We start from the raw sequence: 23,009 nt of genomic DNA on the forward strand, positions 1-23,009 counted from the left end.
GGGACTGGGTCCTGTTTAATTTAGTTTTTCACAAAACAGCCTGTTTATCTTGGAAGGAAGAGAACAAACCGTAAGAAAATAAATTAGAAGAGAATAAACCTCAGCCTTCCTGATTTCCAGCTGAAAGCTTGAGGAGAAGGGTACAGATAGCACTTTGAGGCTGAACATCTGTATTTCCAGCACTTCCCATGGTGCTTATTTGCAAATCTTGCTTCCAGCAGCTCCAGAACTTTTCATATACCCTAACCCCCAAGGTTATGGTGATGGTATAGGAAAGGTCTTTGAGTGGATCTGAATTTGGATGGCTTTTTTTTCTTATAGCTCTTAGCAGTCGCTAGGGTATCAACCGTGCATGTGTGTGTACTTGACCAAAAAGAATGGCTGGATGGTTTGCATGGTTAGCTGGAAGAGATCCCTTCATCCTTCAGTGAGGGCTGCTGGGTACAGCAGGAGTTTGAATCAGGTTGTGAGGTTAGACAAAATGTTTTCTTTAGGGACTTGTTAGTTTGGAGGAGGATCTGCAGCCCTTATCCACAGTACTGCAGCTCTGGATGGTACTCAGTGAAATCAATCGAGGGATGTGCTTTGTGCCCTCCAGCACTAAATTCTTTTGCTGAAAGTGTTAAAAGATCCCTGAAAGCTGTGAAGAAGCTTAAACAAGTAATTAAGTTTCCCTCATCTGTCCCTTAAATTTAGTTTTCATTGTTCTCAGAGTCCTACGTCTCATGACTAATATACTGCCTGCACAATGGCCTGGCTCATTTTTTACTTGATGGTTCTTGGGTTTGTAGATGAATACAGGGCAAATGCAGTTAGTTTTATTCTGCCTCTAATGAAACATGCTGTCCCCCACACAATACTCTTAATTGAATCTTGAATGTTAGGACAACGAAGATGTGAAAATATTTTGACCAGATGACAATATTTTTAGATATTCTTAGGCTTTATTATTCATCCTGTTATAAGGAGATGGCACTAAGATGAAAAACCCTACTTTTAAAATAAATTATAAATCATCTAGTGTTGAAGTAAAGTTTAAATGCAGAAAAATGCTGAAATTCGAATACATATACGTGGCTAGAAAATAAATAGTGTGTAGTGATCTGCTTGTTGCTATTTTTCAACTTTTTGTTTCTCTCGCAGCAGCAGCCTTTTTTTTGTCCCCCCACTCAATCATTACGGTGATGTCTGCTTGCATCTATGATGTATCTTTTGGATGGAGAACCCTTCTGAGTAAAGATGCTGCCTCTTGGGAAGGGGGCAGAGCCTATTTGGGCTACATAGCTCCATCAGGACTGTCTCGGTAATGCAGCATAGCAGCTTTGTGAGCAGGCCTTTTGGATCCTGCGGTAATTTCAGCTATTTCCCCCCCACCATCCATTTATTACACTGAGATTTGCTGCTTGAGTGAGGAGAAGCAGTGAATATCAATTACTTTTTTTTGGTCCAACCAACTGAAAAGAAGCACATTCAGCATTAGGTGAGGCTGTGGATTGTGGCATCTTTTAAGATATGCGCAGTATCTGCATTTTAAAATTTTGGTGCTGGGGAAATTTTTCTTCTGCTGCAATATAGTGTCCATTGGAAAGTGGACGAACATTGCTGCAATGTATGCGGCGTAAGACTTAAGGACTCAGAAGTGCTGTGGAAATATGAGATGCCTTAATGCTTTTTCCTTGCCTGGGGAGTGTTGTTCTTTAATGCAGCTGTTTAGCTGTTGCGAACAGGTGTGTGATAAACACCCCTTCCCTCTTCAGGCAAGCAGGGTGGTGATGGATACCCTCTCATTTAAACATGCATGTTTTTCTCTCCTACGGGAATAAAAACTTTAAAAATAGTATACATATCTAGAAAGAACTGAGTGCCTGGTCCTGTTTCCCTCCTTCCCTCCCCCCTGCTTCCAACTCAAATTACCAGCAAGCGTTGGAAACTTTGGGGCAGGGGAATAGAGGTGCAGCTGGCCTGCATGTGTTACACCAGCTGTAATGCAAATGATACATGCTGAAAGAGGCTTTTCTCACTTTTGTAATTCTTGGATATTGTTGTGCAATAGGGACATGTGACAATTTGTCTTAAATGTGTTTGCTGATATGTTCCACAGAGTATACTGCGTCCTTTGTTCCTCTCCAGCAAGAGACAATATCAAAATCCAATTGCCTGTCGGCAGCATGTCTGAATGCAGCTGGAACTGTCCTCCTGGCTTTCCCATCCATCAGTTCTGAGGTGATCCCAGAACACTTGATACCAGTTAATTTAGAGCTGGGTTGGAATACAGACTTTGGTAAATCCTCAGTTTTCTTGGCTGTTTAGACAATTTTTTATAAACCACGTTTTTTTCCCTCCGCTACTTGTTTTTGAAAGTACTGGTACCTATTGCTCCCCTGCCCTGGGAGGACTGGAGGGGGAAGTTTACTGGCCAACCAGCACATGGGTTGTTTGTGGGTACCAGTCAACCTTCTCCACTGCTTATTTGAAGTGGTAAAAGCATGGGTGCTGGGGGTTCAGCTGTGTAAAAACAAAAGCTGATGTTGATTTAATCCCATTACATTGCGTTGATCTCTCAACCACTGGACTCTTAGTAGGATTCCAGCTTTAATCCTGTAAGGATCAATCTGGTCCGTTGCTTTTCTGTCCTGATCCTAAATCCCCCTTTAATCTTGTTAATTATACCAGGCCTTCTTTGGTTTCTTTTTTTCCCTTGTGGACCAGCAAAACCACATAAAATCTTCATGTTGCTGTCTCTGACCTGGTGTTTCTACCCTTTGTTTATCCCATTGAAGAGAAAGGTGCTCCTGAAGTCTGGTTTTACAATTGCAGTTGTGCCACATCAGGTTTTGGTGGTCTGATGTTTGCTGCTTCAGATTCCTGTGGAGTAAACTGGTCATGCTGTTGTGCCAAATCCCTCTTGGTTCTGTTCAGGATTTATTTTTTTTAACTGTTGTTTTATTTTGTGCTGTCTGAAAGGGATGGGGAATCAGGGAACATGAGAGCCACTTCGAAATAAGAAAGAAACTTGAAAGGAAAAGGTTTTCCAGAGCTGAATTCCATTAACTGGCATTGTGGGCTTTGGGGGAGAAGGCAGTTTCAGGCAGCATGGAGCACTCCTAGGGTGATGAGGAAAAGACTGAAAAGGAGGGAGGCATCCCAGGAGAAGGCTTGGACAGTCCCATGGTCCACAGACATATTCTGAAGGTCACAGAGAAATTCAGCTGCTTAAATCAGCCTTTTTATGTTTACTTGTGTTCGGTGGCTTAAGGAGAGGAATAATGCACATTCAGACTTGAGGCTTTTTATCTTCACATTGCACTGTCTGCAGGCTGCCATACCCAGTGCTGCCTTTTCTGTGTAATGCACAAGGCCAATTTCTCACTGTGACAATCTGCTCCTGGCACTTGCAATAATAGAAACTAGCTGTGCTTTATGTATTCATCTCTGGTATTTCCTATACTGTAAAGAAGAAAACCAACCCAAAATTGCACCTGCATTTTCTGTAACTCGATCAAGAGCTGACAGATCATTTCTGAAACATGTCTGTGCTGGGATCCTTACTGCTTTGCCAAATTTTATGCCTCTCTCTTGCAGTGCTGCTCCTTCCCTCTTCCCCTGCTGTGCTGCTCTGCCTCATCCAGCAGAGGCTTCTGCTTGCTTTTCCAGCCTTTCAGCCAGATCCCAACTTATTACTGCCCTTGCCAGAGCACCATGGGTCTGATTTCCCAGCTTGCCAGAATGCAGGCTGTAGGGATGGGTCTGTCATACAAGCAGCCAAGCCGATTCCCTTTTAAAGCAGAGGGAAGGGAAACTGATTTTGGATTATGGAGGATGAGCTCTCTGGATGCGTTTATTCTAATTAAAGGAGCCCCGCTGCTTAGCTTTTGGAAAACACTTAGAGCTGTGACAAGAGGTTGCAGTTGCTTTTAAGCAAACGTGGGCATTCTCCCAGCAGTTCTAGGGTTAAGGAAATTGCAGAGGGGTGACATGGTGACTGTGTTCCCTATTTTTATGTGTTGCCAGTAGCAAGAAGGGGGAAACTTTGATTTCTAATCCGCTTTGGAGGAGTCTCCGTATCAGGGCTGCACAGAAACATCCAGTCAAGCAGCTCCTTTATCATAAAGGGGATTTTAATTAAAACTGTTCTCGCATCATGAGCGGAATGAGCGTCAGTGCCAGCCAGCCCTGTACTGGGCATTTATCTCCTTCAAACCACATTACCAGTAATTGCTGCATTAAATCAAAGTCGAGGGAGATTACAGGTCTGAATTGGGCAGGCGGCCGGTGCCCGCGCAGGGAGCTCCGTGCTGCTGAGCTGCTGATATGGGAACCCCCTCCGCCCCCCAATCAAGGGTGAAGAGTCGGAGGGCTGCTGGATCCCAAGAAGCCCTTCTCGTGATGGGGTGGGATATTTTTTGTCATAACCTAGGAGGAGTGGCAGGCTGTATGCTTGGAGCATTTTGGGCTGCTGCTGTTTTTCTATTAACTTCCTTTTAAAACAAACAAACCCAATAACAAAACAAACCCTGTGGCATTGCCATCCCACCCCGGTCTCCTGTTTGGATCCACCACAGACATTAGCTTTTGTTCATCCTCTGCTGCTTTTTCTAGCCCTGAAACTCTAGAAGAAATCGCCTCTTCATATGTCCCTTTCTCCGCTATGGAGCTGCTAACTTGCTTAACAGCTGCCCTGACATGGGAGAGCTTCTCCCCTTCTTCACCTCTTCCCCCCAACAAGGAATTGTATCTTCCTTGACCTGTGTGTGGTTCCTTTGCCAGCTATGGCTCATTAGTTCGTTTAATTATTTTAAGCATTCACTTGTCTTTACCTCTAAAGCAGCTGTTTCCCTTCTTCTTGTCCCTATACTTTGACCTTGGTGGCTCCAAAAATCATCTAATCATCCTAGCATTGCTGTTGCTTCCACTCTACAGACCTCTGGCAGGGTGAGGCTGAGGAATGGCCATGCCCACGTGAGGTTTTAGGCATGTGGACTGGCCAAGGTAATTAGATCTCTGTGGGCAATCAGTGAACTCTCAAAATGTGACAGCTGGATTTCTAGGGGCTGTTATTAGATCTGGCCCATAACTGTAAAGAAGGTAAGTCAGGAACACAATGTGCAGAAAGCGTGGTGGGCTTTTTGATATGGCTGTCATTTTCTTTGTTTTCATCTTGATGGTGGTTACATATTTTCCTGTTCTGTTGCAGACAATCTGGGGCAGTGGGGTGGCAGTGGTGTTTTTCTTCATTTTGCCCAGAGCTGCCTTTGGCAATCTGCCATTCTGAAGTTTGTTTCCTGCTAAAGCATTTGTGCATCTACCACTTTTCTCTGCTGAAGAAAAGGGTCTCATTCCCAGGACAGTACTAAGGACCTGGTAATGTATATGAAAGAGATTGCTGCAGCTCAGCTGCCAGCTAAAGCAGTTCAGTTGCGGGCTGTAAAGCTGTAATAGATTTTCAAGATTCATACAAGTTTTTCAGAAGCTATCTAATTCAGAGCAGTTGCAGGAGGTGTGCCTGCTGTGCCCCTTCAGAGCTTGAAGTTGCAGCTTTTGCCTCACTACAATGTGAGCTCAAGATGCAGCTGAAGTATTGCCCTACATTAACTCTGGCCTATGCGTGAGTCTCTAGCCTGAGATAAGTAGTTCTTTTAAATTCATGCTAGGAGACTCATAAAGCCTTAGCAGCTGAAGTTTGAGTGCTGCTGGTAATGCAGAGGGGTTGTAGTTAATTTTTGCATTGTTAGTCCTGTTACCATGAAGTGAGAGCAACTCAACTGCAGAGTAACTGGAGACAAGTGCAGAGAACACGATTCGAGCCTTTGGTGGTGATTTCTTGATAGTGACAGAAAACAGAGATAAGGGTTTTCATGGGAGCCAGGAAACCATCTTTATGGCTTCCTGGTTTTGGGACAGAGGATGCAGATAGTGGCAAATTGGGTTAATGGACATGTGTGAATTTTTTTGTAGAGGTCACAGAATTTGCTGAAAAGAGCAGGTATCTTGACTCTGCAGAAGGTGGAACCAGAGAAAGCTCTTGGTGATTGTTGTCCAGGGATTTTAGCTGCTGTTGCTTGTGTTAGAGCTTGCTAAGAGTTGAAGCTAATCTGCAGAAAAGGGCTTTGTACTGAGCAGTGTCAGGCTTTATTCTGTCCTCTTGGGGAGAAGTGTGGGTAGCAGTTAACCTATGTGCCCATAGTAGACCCTGTGGGGACTTGGGACTTGGTGACAAGAAATACTCTTTCCAGAATTTTGATCACTTCTTCTTTCTCAGAAATAGATAGGTTTCAAAACTGACCAACCAACCAGGACCTAGATGGTTGCTGCCTTTTGCTGTTTTTGTCTTTAATCCGAAGCAGAAAGTGATATGAGGAGTACTTCTTGCTGAAGGGCTGGCATAGCCTCAGCATACCTCTTCTGAGGGACTCAGCAAGAACTAGCACCTCTGCCCCAACAAGAGTAGTTCCTGAGTAAGCCCTAGAATAAGCCATGACTTGATGCTGTCACCATTCATTTAGCCTGTATGACTTTCCTCTTTTAGGGTAAACTGCATTGTTCTTGCCAAACCTCAGCTTTTCATGCTATTTCTGGATCCTTTCTGTGCACTCAGCAAATGCACCGAACTCTTAACTACAGCACTTCTGATGCTGTGTTGTTGAATCTTTTTTGAGAGGGTTTTTTTTTTTTTAATTTTTATTTTAAATGGGAAGAGGGAAAAAGCAGAATTCATCACCTGAAGCTTAGTTGTTGTGCAAGATTTTGAACCGGGGCCTACAGAAATTAATGGACAGATTTCACTCTTCTGTCATGCAATTGTCTTTGCAGATTTACACTGAAGGTGTCATATTCTGCATAGCGCCACGCTGAAACTGTTTCCAGATGATTTCCTGAGATGTATTTGGTGATCTGATGTTGCAGCAGCTAAAAGTCCTGCCTGCGTGATGTTCTCCAATTCCTCAGTTCCTACCACTAATGCGGTCTCAGACTCAGCTACCTCATGTAGACTGTGCTGCCTGTTTATTTCTCTTTTACTTTCATTCAATTAAGAGTTTAGTTGAGTATGTTTGACATATTTTGTCTCTTGCTTGTCCCAGTGTGTGGGCAGCTTCTTTGCTATTCTAGTTGAATCAAGTTGGGCAGGGAATACCTTTGCTCCTGTGTCAGAAGAAGAAAATGCTGGCCAAGAAAACCTTTCCCCCAAATTCTACTTTTGTTTCTGTATCTGGGAAGCCATTCTGCTCTAGGGTGGGGATACATTGATGTCGATACCAGTGTAATTTATTGTGTGGACACTCTTTAACTTGGAACAAGTACCTTTTTCTATTTTAGTTGGTCATGTGGAAGCAATTTGATAAGCCAGGAGGTGAGGTGGGGGAGGAAAATCCATGCCAAAACCATCGCCGTTAGGGAGCAAGCGCTCAGGTAGATGAGTAAGGCACGGCCACGTACTGAAATGCCCTGCCATAGCTGATCATGTGCTCCCTTCACCCCAGGCAAAGGCAAGGTAAAACACGTTAGCTTGCGCCCTTGGTGAAAGTGGTTTATCCCACAAACGTTTCCAAGGGACTGGGAACACGCATGGCACTGCCAATGGCCCTGTGGTGATTGGATGGTGGGGCTGAGGTAACGGCATAGCTATACTTAACGCTACCGGGGAAATCACCTGCCTGGCCCAGCCCTAGCTTGTGATTCATTCAATTAAAAATACTTGGTGAGAGTCACTGTACTACCATCTGGTGACTTTTAATAATATTTCTTCTTAGGAAGAAAGTTCTTTAATTAAGGAATTAACCTTAATTTTTGTAGGCTTAGCGTAGATCTGAAGAAACTCTCGGCTTAATCTGCTGTATTTTGTAAAAGAGTCAAGTCTTTCTCTTTTGCATCTCCCTGTTAACCGTCTAGGTATAAAAGTTGTCCCCTTAAAGACTGCCTAATTGAACTGCTGCTGCTTGTTAAGTGAAAAATCAAGTGGGAATATAAGAGACAAAATGGGCAAAGCTTTTCTTTCCATTTCTGGAACTAGCCGATAGATCTAGTATCCTTTGCAATGAAGGAAAACTGTGTCTGCTCTATTCTTTGTGTCCCCTTTCTCTACAGCCCCCAAAGGAATACAGAAAGGCAGTGTGGTTGTCATGTATTATCTAAACGACCAAGAGAAAACTTCTCTTCTTTGATGTTGAAGTCTGGACACCTTTTTGTTTGCTGTGGAACAGGCAAAAAGCATTTTGATGGACATGTTGCTTTACCAAGATCAGTGCATATACAAGTGGTCCCAAAAGAAAGCTGTGCTACGATCACCTTTGCCAAATGGCTTAGCCCAAAAGTACACTTGTTTTCTTCCTGAAGCAGTGCCAAGCACTTAAGAGTTCTCCTTGAAAGGAGGCCCAGGCCCAACACAGGGATATTTTTTTTTTCTGGAAAATCTGCGTATACTTTCTTTTTCCCCTTTATACGGTGTGTCTGGTAGTTAACTGAGGCAGTGGAGCCTGTCTGGTTTTAGAAGATCCTTTCGGACTTGTTGCGTTTTGTATCAAGTGTGCTGGAGTCTTCTCAAGATAGCATAATTAAAACCTGTTTTGTAATGCATGTGATGGGCTGAGGTAGAAATGAAGGTTGAAGTTGTATCTTTTATATATGCTGCTAGTATATCCAGGTTGCTGCCAGCTTTATTTTGCAACTTAATCACCAATATATTTTTGTGAGTTACTGTTGTGTTAAAGCTGCCTTCTTGGGAGCCAGCTCCTTAGCAAGCATTGTGCATAAAACCTCAGTTCTGGGAGCACAGTCTTTTGACAGAGGATTTTTTAAACTTTAGATGTGTGTTCATTGCTGCCTCAGATTTTTCCTTTGTAATAATTTCAGAGACAGGCTTTGGGCAATCTGAGTTTTGCCTGAATTGACTCCGAGTCCTTGTCCGTCAGCTGAAGTTGCGTGGGCAGGATCTGTACTTCCAACTTCAAGAAGATTCTGCCTACACAGATCTAACTTCAGCATCAAGAGTAAAGACTCTCCTGCAGTTTCACCAAGAGCCTTGTTTTTTCTTGACAGCCTCGACTGCACAGATCGAGTATTCAGGGAGCTTGGCTTCTGGTTGAGGAAGATCCAGGCTTAGGATTTCTCGAGTCTTGTTTGTGTCTGCAGGTTTCTGGAGTTTGCTCATGATACTGTTCTACTTGGACAGCTTGACAAAACAGAAAACCCCAGCTGTCCAGCAAGGAAAGGTTTTGTGATGTGCTGCTATAGCAGACTGACACAGTATCCTTGCTCTGCCTCCATTTTCTGTGTCATTCTCTAAAGCAGAGTTTGTTGAGGCTTTGAAAATAACTGATACTTAAGAAATAATAATTTTTATTTCTAACATGTCCTTTTATGTTGTGTATTTGTAGTTGTGCTTTACTGGTGGAAAACTGTGCTAGTTTTCCAGTCTAGACAAACCACAAATAATTTAATAGCTATGTGTAGATGATGCAGTGAAGAGCACATGGCAATAACAGGATGTTAAGTATCTTATGTCTATAGTTTAAAGCATGCAAGATGCCTAGCTATTAAGCCCCTTTAGATCAGTTTCAGGACTATAGGTCTTGGTTGGAGAGTGTTTAGAGGCAGATGCAAACTCCATACTTTGAAGTAAGTTGCCTTGTGAATGGAGACGGAAAAGGGAGATGTCCAGCATTCTGAGGGGAAGGGACATGACCAGGAGCTATTTCAGAGCTCCCATTTTATTGAATACTGTCTGTAGGATTTTTCTCTCTTAAATTTTCTTCAGTTTGTGAATTTTATCTATGAAAATTGGACTGTTAAATGTCTGAGCTTTCATTGTCTACCTGTGGTATTTCCTTGATAGGAGCACTGAGTGTGATGGGGTTGTGTTTCTCTGCTATACATAACCTGGTGTTTGCTGCTTTCTTTAGCTTTGGGCTTCTTAGGCCTTTTGCCAGATGAATTTTAGTTTCCTTGGGTTGAAAGTATATTTTTGGCAATTTTGTTTGTGCTTATGTATTTTAGGAATATTAATGCTAATGAACAGAAGGATCAGTAGCACTAACTAATCAGACTGGGTTTAGGCAAGCAGTGATTCCTGTAGCGTTACCTACATATTCAAATTCTTTCCTGTGATGTCCTTATTACACTTATGCTCGTTTGCTTCTGCTGCTGTTCCACATCCCCTAGAACTGTTGGTTCAATTTCTGCTTAATGCATCTCATTCCTGATCTTCAGCATTTGCATGCTTGACATGTTTCATTTGCAGAGAGTGCACTGGCTTGATGCTGAGTTAATCGCATAGCTGATCCACCACCAGATCTTCTTGCTCTTGAGATGGAGACATCCAAGTAAAACTCTCAAGTTTCTGAAATGTGAGGGAAAACATCAATTTATGCAGTCACCTGTTTGTCATCATCCTTGCTTCTGCTTGCCATTTTGGAATATTGAGCTTTCCTTTACATGCTCTCGTTACATTTATGTCCTCCCCACTTAAATCTCTAATGATTTCAGGGTCAAAATAACAACTAGAGCATGTATAATGTTTCCATCGTTGGTTGCATTAAAACTAGGAAGACAAGAAAATCACGCAGCTTTTTAATAAAAAATATTACACCTATTCAAACCAAACAAATAATACAGCTTAAAAATGCAGCCCTGTAGTGGAATGCTGACTTTTCAGCACATATATGTTCTCACCTGGAGTGAGCAAAAGCTGCCCTCGTTTTCAGGACATGGGACTTCAGTGCAAAATGAGAATCTCTTGCAGATCGAAAGATGTAATCTTGGTGCTGTGTGCTGTTTGTCTAACACCGGTATGAGCTGGCTGAGCTGCTTGATCTATTTAGCTGCTATGGAAATCAGTACATACCCAGCCAGAAAATGCATCCTTGCTTGCTGGCATGTATCCTACATTTACATCAGTCTTTAAAAAGCAGAGACATATTGTAAGCTGCTCATCAGATCCCTGATGACCCAGTTTAGCAGATGTAGTGATTGGCTAATTGTTAAAGATGCCATTTTTGGTGGGTGAGAGGAAGAGCATCAGCCAGGCTTCTAGCGATGAAGAGTTAGAATCAGCAGAGGTAAGAGCTCTTTAGTGGGAGTAACTAGATAAGGCTTGGATTGATTTGTCTGGAGAACAGAGAATTATACTAAAGATTTTATAAATTCAGTTTATAAAATGAAACTGTTGGTGTAATTTCCTTAGTAAAGATCAATGTGATGTAATAACTGCAGCATGGAAATATCTCAGACTCCATGCTGTATAGCTGTGTCCCCACAGTATCAGTTTTTAGCAATTAAAAAAAAAAAAAAAAAAAAAAAAATGTCTGGAACTACTATGGATGCACTTCAAGTGTAGAAAGACGATGGCTAGTTTATGGTTTTATAGTTGTAATTGTTACTTAGCATGCTTCCTATACGTAGTCAGTCAGAAGAAAGCAGGCAAAGCAAAGCCCAGGGCTGTGGTCTTGCATTTTCCAAAACTGCTTGTCAGTCTGCAGACATCAAAGAGAGCAGTGTAGGTGAAGCAAAATACTGGGTTTTGAGAACGTGAAAAACTTGTGTAATCTCCATGCTTTGCTTAGTACACAGAAAGAGGAAAATTAGATAAATGCTGCTACAGTAGCATGTAAAACAGTATCTCTAGGCAAAGTGATGGGTAGGTAGGAGATGGGAAATAATAAAATGCAATGTCATGAAAATATTAATGAAATTCAGTGGTAACTAGATGGATGATGCTTTTACTTGAGGGAGCAGGGAGCTCTGTGATCGGTAAATGCACAAACACATCAGGGTGGTTTTTTTTTTCAGGCTCCTGGCATTAGAAATAACAAGTAGAGGAACTAGAGCTACTGGTGCAGAACATGGAACTGGATATTACAGGGATAATATCAATCTGCAAGAATAGTAATCATGGTTTTAACATGTATTCAAGGTTATGTGTGGTTCAGATAGGGTAGATGTAGAAGGTGATAGGCTGTATTCTATGCAGTAGACTGTAAAGGAGAGTAATACTGATAACACAGGATCTGTTTCTGGTCAAAATTGCTGTGGGGAAGAATGGTAAAAGAGGTCTCAGAGGGAGTACTGTGAGTCTGCTGTAATCCCTCGTAGGACTGGAATCGTATACAAACTTGGGGCTCTAAAATGATATTATTCACAGTACCATTAGAAAGATAAATACTAGTATGAGAAACTTTAATTTCTCAAATATAGCTGGAGAACAAATGCTGCTAATACTAATAGGGTCAAAAGATTTCATCACTGTAGCATCATCACCTGTTTTTGAGACAGTGAGTAAATTATTGGTGCTATGACTATTACAGGAAAATAAGCTATTTAGAAGCCTTCATGTCCTCACCTTTGATGAGGTGACCATAATACAAGCTGGGATATATGAAATAAAATATTTAATGAAGTCAGTTAAATGGATTGGAAACTCAGACTTGAATGTAGAAGTGTCTGGGGTTATTTGTTTTCTATTTTTTGTTTGATGGTTGTTTTTTTAGAAGTACTTTGTATAAAAATTCTTGATTATGTAAGTGAAGGAAAAAAAAACTTGTACAAAGAAGCTCCAGATGAAATAGAGGCATAATCACCTTATAAAGGCTGTTGGGTACAAAAAGATTTACAAAGGATAGTTGTTCAGCAGAGATTGCTGTTCCTTTTAAAGTCAATAGGGCTAAAACAAGAACTGCCAAAAATTAGGCTGTGTTAAACCTTAGAGGTGTTGCAAATTAAATGAGTGATAGGTTCTCAAAATGCAATTAGAGAGAAGGGAAGATGTGGTGCTGGTGATAGTGTAGTTAATGAAGATACTCATGTTGTGTTAATGGAATTGAACATATCTTTTTTTCTTATTCTCGAAGGTAGAGCTGATCTTGGGATTCCAGGGCAGGCTGAGTTATGGGCATGAACCTCCTGTTGAGCAACCACTTTGGACATGTCCAAAGCCCTAGAGCATTCAGTCTGGGTTGGGAAGCAGGGTTCACTGGGAAAGGGTGATGCCTGTTCCTGAAAGTGAAAGAACTGGTTCATGAAGTTGCAGATCTGATACAAGTTATAATCTATCAAATCAAGTGTGCTGTCATGTATCTGGAGAAGAGGATATGAAATAGCCTGGCTGGTGGTGGAGGATCTGGGTAAATACAAGAGAGTTGGCCCAGCCTCTTCTGTATGCTGACACAGAAACATCAGAGGCTTGAAGACAAATGAAAAATTCAATTAAAAGCAACATGCATCCATCAAAATAGGGTTGTACTATATAAGTCTATCTGTTTCTAAGAGAAGCAATTTTCTTAAATTGATAACATGCATTTAACAGAATTATGTCTTACTGTAGATGGGGTCCTACAGCATCTGGATGTGGTGCTACAGAGGAAAGTACTAATGAGGGTAGAGAGGATGCAGGTTAGTGCTGGAATTGCAAAATTCATTAGGAGCTAAGTGTTGCTCTGGGGAAAAAGAGTGAAAAAAAAAAAAAAAAAAGAGTATAGGCTAGATCAGGTGCAAGAAAGGGCTTCTAGAGGTTGGGGAATAGCATGCCTGTCATGTGACTGGAGTGGAACAGCTGCTTGTTTAGCTGGGTAGAGAGAGAGATACATCAGGGAGGTTAATTGTAAGGGAAAGAGAAAATATGGTTAAGCCAGAGGACGGTACTGGCAAAAGAACAAAGAATAAACAGAAATTGGTCAGGAATAACGTTAAGCTGGAGACACATACAGATCCCAGCTGCTCAAGAGTGCTGATCTAGAGCAGCCTTTTGGCTGGGGTAGCGTATCTGCAGAACTCAATTCTAAGATGTAGAGTGATAAATTTTCTGAAAGGATGAGATGACTTTGTATGATAGCAATTGATCTCATTCAGTGTGTCAGGAGGTCTTTTCCATTATTAGTATTTCTGGAATTTTAAAATTATTCATATGTGTAAGCATTTGCAGGAGCAAGACTATGGTTTTACAACAGTTACCTAACTCATGTTACTGGAAACATATGTGCATAGCAGGTTGCGTGGTAATGGAGTTGGATTTTTAGCTCTAAATAAAATGATGGAGTGCAGCGCCATCTTACATTTGAATAATACTGGTTGCAAGTCAGTGCGCAGTAGTAAATCAACCATTATGGCCAGACCTGCAGAAAATGGAGTAGTTTATTACTAGTCAATAAAATGAGTTTAGTCGTGTTGTATTCCCCATGGTCTATGCAAGTTTAAAACTAAATTTTGTCGTTTAACTTTCTGTGGGTCACAGGAGGCATGATGCTTTGTTAGCAAAGTGTCACCCAAGTATCTTAGTGCTGGTTAAGGCAGAGTATTTAAATCTACATCAAGAACCTAAAAGCATGGCAGTTCTACCTGGACCTGTAGTTAAAAACACAGAGGAGCTTAAAGGTGATGTTCCCTACTCGCCCTCCTTGTTTTGTTTTGCCCTTTTGATGGTTATTTATAGCTAGCAGGACATCTGCACGAGGATTTGGAAATATTTTATTCCCCTGGGGCCCGATTGGAAATGACAAGAATTGGATTGTGAGAGAAATGTAAGGTTTTTAACTTAGTTAGGGATTTGGTTTTACAACCTGGGGCAGTTACATGGAGTATCAAAAACAGGCCGTGAAAAAGACTTCAGGTTTCTATAAATTAATGCCTTTTGTGAAAAAGATGTTACAGGAGATAGTAAATCGCATGAGTGCATAGTAATGAGCTACGCAAAAGAATGAAGGGCAGGCACCTATTGAACTTGTAGTTACAGAAAGGAGAAGGGGGAAAAAAAAGTGTTTGCTGTTTGGAGGAAACCAGATACAACCTGTGCCCCGAAGCCAGGCTTTCAGTAAGAGTGCTGAGAGACGGCCGAACAGCCCTATGAAGGTGAGGGACCGTGTGAGTGCCAGAAAGCTGGTCCGGGTCTTGAGTAAAATAATCTGGTCGAAGGTAGAACGAGGTGGAAGTTTATTGTGGGACCCTCATCCTTTTTCCCCAGTGAAGAGATCTAGAAGCAAAGCAGCTTTTCCATTTATGGGGAATTAATTTTCCTCACTCTGCAAATCTTCACACAGAAACAACGGCTATAAAAAGTTCTATTACTCTTTTTTATAGGTAGAAAATGTCAGCCTTATACTCCCCAAATTGGCCATGCTCCTTTTGTAAAGAAGATGCAGCCTCTTGGCCCTAAGGAAAGATGATGTGAGTGGGTGGCAGCTGCCGTAAGCACTCATCCAGCTCCTCGCTCTCCTTCTCTGAGGTGTCTTGGAGAAAAAGCGAGGAGAAGGGGCCAGAAGCGGTCCTGCTGGGCTGGGTGGGTCAGAGGGCTGTGGATTAGGCACCCCTTACCTAAATTACAAAGTGCCGCGCATGCAAATTGAGCTAGATAATGATCTACTCATTTAAGTTTAAAAAAAAAAAAAAAAAAAAAAAAAGAGAAATATTAAGTTTAACTCTTTGTTTAACTCTTTCTGAGGGGGAATATATTGTCAGTAACGATGGAGAGGCAGCAACCCCAGGACTAGGCTGAGGTAGCTGTTTATTGGTGCACAGCAGCACTGCAGAAAATGTAAAGATTACAAATGCAAAAAAAAAAAAAAAAAAAAATCATCCAGTTATGCATTTAAAGTGGGAGGGGGAGGAATTTGGATAGCCCCTCTTGGGTTCGATTACTGTAACATCCATATTTTTGAAACCTCGGAGGGAGGGGTTTGTCCTTTGGAGGATGGTGGGAATCGTTTGCGGTTTGGGTCTGTTAACTCTTTGGGAACCCAGGTTCGGGCTGGCGTCTGCCGGATGCGGTTCGGTGTAGTGATGGATGGGTGAAACCTCCTTGCGGTGCCCCCCTGGTGCCACGGTGTGTCTTCCGAGGGGCAGGAGCGGGCTCTTGGGTGTCCGACCAGGCTCCCGGCAAGCAGGGCCAGAGAGGTGAGCCTGCCCTCCTCCCTCCGCCCATCTGTCCCTGTCCGTCAGGGAGCGGATTCCTTCCTGGGAAGAGGGGGGGGGGGGAAAGGGGTTTCCTAAAACGGGCACAACAACTGGCCCTGCCCAGCCTTGCCCCCTTCTCCTCACTTCTCCCTCTTGTCCCCTGTGGCAGAGTTAATTCCCCACCCCCGGTTTGACTGGAACAGCTGAGAGGGGGCGGGGGGGCAGCCCCCGAGGTCGGAGCAGTGGGGGCCATCCCTGGACCTGGCACCCTCTTCTCCCCCCCTCCATCCCGGGTTCCGGCAGCTGTCCCTGCCCGCCTCAAGTGCGGAGGGGAGGGGGGGACAGGCGTTAAGCGATACGGGCACATACTCCCGTGTGAAAGAGATCCCTTCAGCTCGAGATACCAACGTGGCTTCTCCCCTCTCCCTCCCTCCCTGACACCAAAGGGTTTTACTATGCTAATCCTAGCACCTGTCCCTGCCGGGGACAGCAAGGAGGGTATGGGGGTGGGGGAGGAACAGCCCCATATGTTTTTCTCTGTCCTGGATTGGGAGTGTTCCCTCTGACGCACCTAGAGCCCAGAACATATGCTCTTTTCAGATCCTAAATGCTGTTTGCTTCCTCCCATCCCCGGCGGCACTGGCTGCGAAGATCCTGTGTCCCCCTCTTCCTGGCAGTCACTCGTGTTTGCTGCCTGGGAGTTGCAGGACGCTCCTTTCAGTCGAGGCTTGCAGGGCCGTTTCCAGTAGGGGATTTCTAATTTTAGGAGCCTCTGCCGCCTATGGTTGAGTGCTGCCTTGCTGGATCCCAGAAGACAGGGGCTGAGCTGAGCCGAGCCAGGCAGCTCCTTTTTATTTTCAGCTGAGCTAGTGTCAACCTGAGTGGCCCCAGAGGCCCGAGCCAAGCACTGCGCAGGGCTGCCAGAGTCCTTCCCACAAGGCTCAAAGACGGAGACTCGGGTTTGAAGCTTCCAGTCCTGTGTCCATTTGGCCTTTAGCTGGAGGATCTTTGGCTATGTATGGTGTGTATTGTATGGATTACCAATACCCAGTAGTCCAGGTAAGCAAAAGGACAGTGGAGACTTCATATAGAGTCTTGGTTTTTGCTCTTTATGTTCTTTGGGCAAAAGCGGAGCTTATCGTGCTGGTTTTGTAGAAGGACACTGCTTCCATGCTGGGTTCCTTGGCTTCGTGCATCCCAGGCCTTGGTGGCCCTGAGGCTCTGCGGAGGGCTTTGAGGTTCCTGCACACGAGCAGTACCATTTGACACTTTTAGCTCCAAGGGCTGTGTTGTTTGAGACTTGTGTGGTTTTGTTGGCATTTTTTTTCCTTCTTTTTTAATTAATTTTAAATTTTTTTTACTTTTTTAAAGGATATGCAGCTGATAGCAGTACCATGCTTTGCAAACTAGTGTCTTGTTGTGTGCCTTACTGCGTTGTCCAGGCTCATGTGACTTGTATGTGTGACTGCAGTCTGCCCCGCAGGGATGGCAAGCCACCAAGAGCAGCTCCTCACCTATTTTCTTCCTCTGTTCTCTGAAATCAGTGACAAAACCTCTGACAAAGTCGAGTTCATCACCTTTTCACTTTTGAGGTGTGTAGGGCGATAGGAAAGAGGAGGTTTGAGAGCAGTGCTCATGGAAGGGCGAAGCCTGTGTTGCAGCCTTTGCTGGAGGAGGGGGCTATATTTGGAGGACACGTGAGATGTGCTGGCCCAGTGTGTGGAGTATTGGAGAAGCCAGAGGCCATGGGTCAGGCTCAAATACTTTCAGAGCCAAGTGAAAGGTGATGTTCTCTGCACAGTCCTGTGCTATTCAGTGTCAGCATTCCTTGTCCTCACAGATACCAAATTTAGCCAGAAAACGTGAAATGTAGACTGGCGGTTGAGGATTATCTACCCTGAGATACTTCAGATAGCCACTAAAGAGTATTTTGTTATGTTAGCTTGTACTGGGGTTTTATTACGCACATGAATAGAATACACCAGCAGAAGTGTGTCTTTTGGTTGTTAAGATTTGTTCCTGATAAATTGGTTCTTTGCACTTGAATCTTTCTTTTTTCTTCCCTCTGGCCTTGATCCAGCTGGCAGGTTTGCTCCATCTAAATTTGAGCCAGCATAGAAATGCAGGTAATGGGATGTTGAAATCGAAGGCTGTGCTTTCTTTCCACCCCAGCAGCAAAGGGGAATTACAGACATAGCAAAAGAAAAAGGACCACAAACCCTGAAACTTGCAGAAAGCGGAGTACTTTGGCTTTCTTCTCTATCTCTACCAGTCCTATGAGTGTTAAACTAACCCAAGCATTTGAAAAACATACATGTAGACTACTTTGTCAAACTATGAGTTAGTTCTTCACCTGTGCTGTCATCAGTGTGATTTCATTGGCCTGGCCCTGTCGCCTGCTGCTTAAATGTCCTTCTCTAGCTTACTTTCCATTAGGATTCAAATTACAGGAGCTAAGCAAAAACCATCTTGTATATCCAGGTGAACACAGAAGAGAATATGAAAGTGCTGCAGATGTGCTCAGGTGGGAGCAATGAGCTTTGCTTGGTGTGGTAAGGATGATAAACTATGCCCTAGCACTGCCAAGGCAGATGAGTTAAATTTACCCATAGTTATTCCAGAATGCTGCTTCTATGGCACAGTAATGAAGTTTCAACACATGTGTGCCTGAGAAATCATAAAAACTTGTAAGTATTGGCATCTAGAGCTGTTCTGAGTAAGTTGCTTTTTGAATAAATGCAGTAAGTAGGAAGGGATGATCTCATGGGTCTGACCTACAAGTTCTTCAGGCTTTCATCCTTAGGCTCTGCTCATGCTTCTATGTTGTTTTCAGCAGCATGTTCTGCAGTTTCAGTCTTTGCTTTTTCTAAGTAAAGGATGACAAGTAGTGATGGTAAAGTGGGCAGTGGTACCATGATTTGAACTTAATAAAGCTAGGTGAAGGCCCACCCAACTTATTTCACTTGGCTTTGAGACAATATCTGAACTCCTAGCCCTCAGTGAGGAAAGGTGAGTTGCACAGATTTATTTTATCATATTCAAGATCAGGTGTTTCTTTATGGGCTCCAGTGGAGTCCAAGACAACAAAGACAGGTGGTCTGGTAATTTTTCCCATGGTATTGAAGCTCTTGAAACACTGTATCAGATGTTCATTTCGGGTATTTTCATGGCCATCAGAGCTCCTGAAGATACACATTTCTTGTTGCCCGCGCACATCCATTGGATATTGGGGCTTTTCTTCCATTCAACAGGAGCAAAGGTGGATATATTCCAAGCACGGGGGAGGAGATGCTTTCTGGCCTACAATGGAGATGAAAGAGGGAGACCTGCAGTAGATCACACTAAAGGGATTTCCCACTCTGCTGGCACATGACCAAAGCAGTTGTACCAACTGGGTGGTGGGAGGCAGTGCAAGTGAGGGTTCAGTGCGCAGCTGGGCACCTCTTTTTCCTCAAAGGAATCTTTTTGATGGCAAATATTTCTACAGGTTCCTAAAGTGAAGGCCAAAATGGATTAGAAATTACGCAGTCCTGGTGAACAGCAGTGGTATAAAGTGTGATGTTTCCTTGTCCTGAAAGTCTGTGCCCTAGATCTGGGACAAGAAATTGCCAGACCATGGCACAGACTGTGTGAATGCAGCAGTTAAGTGGAGAGAATAAGGTAATCATGAGTAATTTGCAGAGGTTTGGTGAATGAGATGCACATTGCTGAAACCAGGTGCTTTGTTATGGCAAAGGTATAAAGAGATCACTGTGTTTTCTGCTGCTTTGAAATGGAATTTATACTTGACCCAGAATCATGCTCCAGAATCCCAGGTTTGTAATAAGGGAGATTGAAAAAAACCCAACCCAATACTTCCCCTGATTTTTCAACATTGCCTCTAAAGCTGTAGTATTGTAAGATACAAGTCAGCAGGTAACTTGGGAAATCATGGGCTCTGACCCAGAGCCCTGCAGGCCACAGCCGTAGCGTCTGGCTCCTACCAGAGGACCCTACACCATGTTTGGGTGTTTGGTCACCCCAGACAGCTGCCCTGTGGCTCTCTGCCTCCTTGTTCTGGTGGGGTGTGAGGGCTTTGCTGGTGTCTTGGTCTCAGGCTGTCCATGCCAAAGGAGTGAACAGGGCTGGGATGCACTCTCCTCCTGGCCGCCTGCTGCATTGGTAGAGAAAAAGGGGAAGGAAGAGAGAGGGAGTGAGGGAGCCAGAGGTCAGTTTGCAGTGAGTGGTGGAACTGGGAAGCTGAAATGCTGTGTGGGTCAGCACAGCCTGCCTGGAGAGCAGCACAGTAGCCCTTCAAGAAAACACACTGGGTTGTTTTTTTGTTGTTTTTGATTTTGGGGGGGAGTCTATGAGTGTAAATTATAACTGGGCATATTCATGCAAAGAGCAATGTCACGAGCTCTGGAGCATCAGCACAGTCCCCTGGTCTCACTGAAAGATTGCCAGACTTGTGCTCAGCTCTGTCCACGGGTTTTCTTAGGTGCAGCGTTAAGAAAAATCAATCAGAGTGTCTCAGATCCCATCTGACAAATGGGGTAGCAGTGTATCGGTCCATTTTATGGGGTCGCCGGGAGAGCAAATGCTTCCAACCGTGGAGTGCTCAGGTGTTAAGGGCCAGATGCTTACAGAAGATAAATGGGAAGGGAAAAAAAAGCAATCTGGGAAGGAGTCCAGTGATCTCCAGTTCTTATGATGAAAGAAATGCAGATCCTGGCACGTATACTGCTTCCGGTTCATCAGACGCACCGTGTTGAGTTACCCACACGTTCTCCCCTTTGTGACAGGAGGGAGGTCTGTGCAAAGCTGACAGCTATCTCCCGAGCATCCTGCTGCTGGGAGATGCGCTCTACCTTCTAGTGAAGGGCAGGCGGGGGCAGCTTGGCCGCTGGATCCCAGTTCCCCGGCAATGGTAGGTGCGGAGGAACACAGGCAGGCCCTGGGGTCCAGCCGGCCCGGGAGCAGCCATGCGCGGGGAGACCTTCGCTTTTGTTTCTCGATGGCGTTTGGGCCTCCGCCAGGCCCTTTGCTTCGTTCCCCGGGGCAGGAGGTGTGGATCCCGGCAGGCGGGCAAGGGAGAACCTCGCCGGGGCTACGGGGCTCAGCGGTGGCCTCGGCGGTGCCGCGGGCGGGGGGTGTCCGAGCCGAGCCGAGGCGGGCGGGGCGAGGCGGGGCGCGGCGGGGGCGGTCCCGGTTCGCATTAATTACCTTCGGCATTCGGGGCGGTGCTTCCCGCAGCCATCTGGCTGAGCCGGGGGGGTGGCGGGGGGAGCCGTGGCCGGGGAGGGAGGGGTAAGAAAGGGAGGAACACGGGAGAAGAAAGGGAGGAAAAAGGGCTCGGGGGGCACCGCGCCGGCGAGGCAGCGCAGCGCAGGCACCCGCCGCCGCTCGCCTCCACGGGGCTGCCGCTTTTTTTTTTTTCCTTTGCCTTTTTTTTTTTTTTTTTTTTTTTTTTTTTTAATTTTTTCCTCTTAATTTTTTTTTCTTTCCCTTCCCCCCACCCCCCTCCCCCTCTGCGGCCGGGCTCCCCCATTTTGGTTTATGGAGAAAAAGAAAATGGTAACTCAGGTAAGGCTGGCGGGCGGGCCGGGCTGCCGGTGCCGCGCCGTGGCGGCTGCTTGCCCGGCTTTGTCTGTGCGGCGGGCGGGGAGCGTGGGGGGGACCCGGTGGGGAGCGACCGGCAGCGGGGTTGCCCCTGCGCTTCGCCCCCGGGGCGGCCGCGGCTCCGCGAAACTCCCGCCCGATGCTGGGTCTGGAAGGAGCCCCGCCGCGCCGGGAACCCGTGTTGAGTGCTTTGGGGAAAGGGGTTCCTGCAGTCCCTGTTCCCGGAGTAGCCTCGCAGTGCCCTCTAGGGAGAAAAGATGCGTGAGGGGCACGGGTGCCCCTGCTCCTTAGTTAGTCTAGACCCCGCCTTCGAACGACCGGTCCCGAAGGTAAGCGTTTTCCCAGCTATTTCTCCATCCGTCTGCCGGTCACCGTGAGAACTAGGAAGCCCCTGTAGTAGGTATCTGTAGGCGTGGGGCTGCCCGAGTGTCTTCCCGGGGGAAAGCGGCTGGCGTTTCCCGGGGAGAGCGACCAGCTGCCAGGGCTACCGCGTTTTCTCCGCCTCGCAAGGGGATTTTATCGGGCAGTGCTCGTCCTGTAGGGCTGCTGTGTGTTTGGGGATTTTGAATTACTAGTTGGTTGTGGGTTTTTTTCTTGGCATGGCATCTGCAAGTCGCCACCGGAGGGAGGGGGCAAAAGAAGGAGGAGAGCAGCATCTCGGAGCTGGAATCCTTTGGAGTTCAGCATTATATAATGCCCCCGCAGTGTCTTGCAGAGCAGGAAACCTTTGGGGGATATTCCCAAGGGGGGTGGAGGGAAGGACTCTCAGAAGGAACTTTTCTTCAAATCTGGGTTTCGCAGGTGCCGTTTTTCTGTGGAGCTTTGCAGGTTTTTAGACTAGATGCATATGGTCGTCTTGGGTTTCCTTAGTCCTGGCTGAATCCCCCTTCATTAGCTGCTACTGAGAACCTGCATGTCCCACTGCGAGGGGCAGCCCTTTGGTGGATGCCTGGCAAGAATGAATCTACTGCAAGTAGTGACACCTGCGTTGACCCTTTCTGTCTCTAATTTGTGTTGATTGTCGGTGGCTGAAAAATAGGTCTCTGTCCACTCTTAAGGTATCTCAACAGTCTCTCAAGCCCCACCTTCTGCTATTTAGTCCCTTCCATTACTGATTCCTTTTTATCTGGACCAAGGCTTTCTGTTTTGAGACAGAAGAGCTCTGCAGAAACCTCCTGAGGCTTTCTGTACCTATATTTAGTTTAGTGAATAATGCTGAAAAGCTGTGTCTCTGCAGTCAGGGTCCATTTGCGTATTACTGCGTGCTCAGAGTGTGCCCAGTTAGATGTTGGTGTATGCCCCTAAGCTGCAGATGGATGTGTGCACGTTTCAGAGTTCTGCCCAGCCTTGTATTGCAGTTGTGCTCTTGGCCACAACCATTGTGCACATAGCCTGTGCTGTGCAGACAGGTACCTGGGTCACCACTATACAAGTGCATGTAGTTTGTGCGTGCCTAGGACCAAGCACCCTGAAGCATGAGACACTTGTCTTGGACACATGTGGAGCTGGGGAGGATGGATTTCTGCTGGATCCTT

General features: G+C 45.1%; 1 protein-coding gene across 19 annotated transcripts in view; it reads left to right on the forward strand.

The window, feature by feature from the left end:
• RBFOX2 (RNA binding fox-1 homolog 2) overlaps window positions 1-23,009 on the forward strand; it is a 174,146-nt gene that overhangs the window by 65,607 nt on the left and 85,530 nt on the right. The window contains exon 1 of one of the 19 annotated variants that reach the window (XM_030469191.1): window positions 16,445-16,932. The exons of 16 other annotated variants lie outside the window; for them this stretch is intronic. In XM_030469191.1, coding sequence (XP_030325051.1) covers window positions 16,888-16,932 — 45 coding nt within the window. In that variant the 5' untranslated portion in view covers window positions 16,445-16,887. Of the gene's footprint in view, window positions 1-16,444; window positions 16,933-21,304; window positions 21,439-23,009 lie in introns of those variants that run through there. 2 more of the 19 variants (XM_030469214.1, XM_030469199.1) reach the window with 2 other exon arrangements.

This window comes from Calypte anna, chromosome 1, assembly GCF_003957555.1.
Source record: "Calypte anna isolate BGI_N300 chromosome 1, bCalAnn1_v1.p, whole genome shotgun sequence".
Classification (NCBI taxonomy): domain Eukaryota; kingdom Metazoa; phylum Chordata; class Aves; order Apodiformes; family Trochilidae; genus Calypte; species Calypte anna.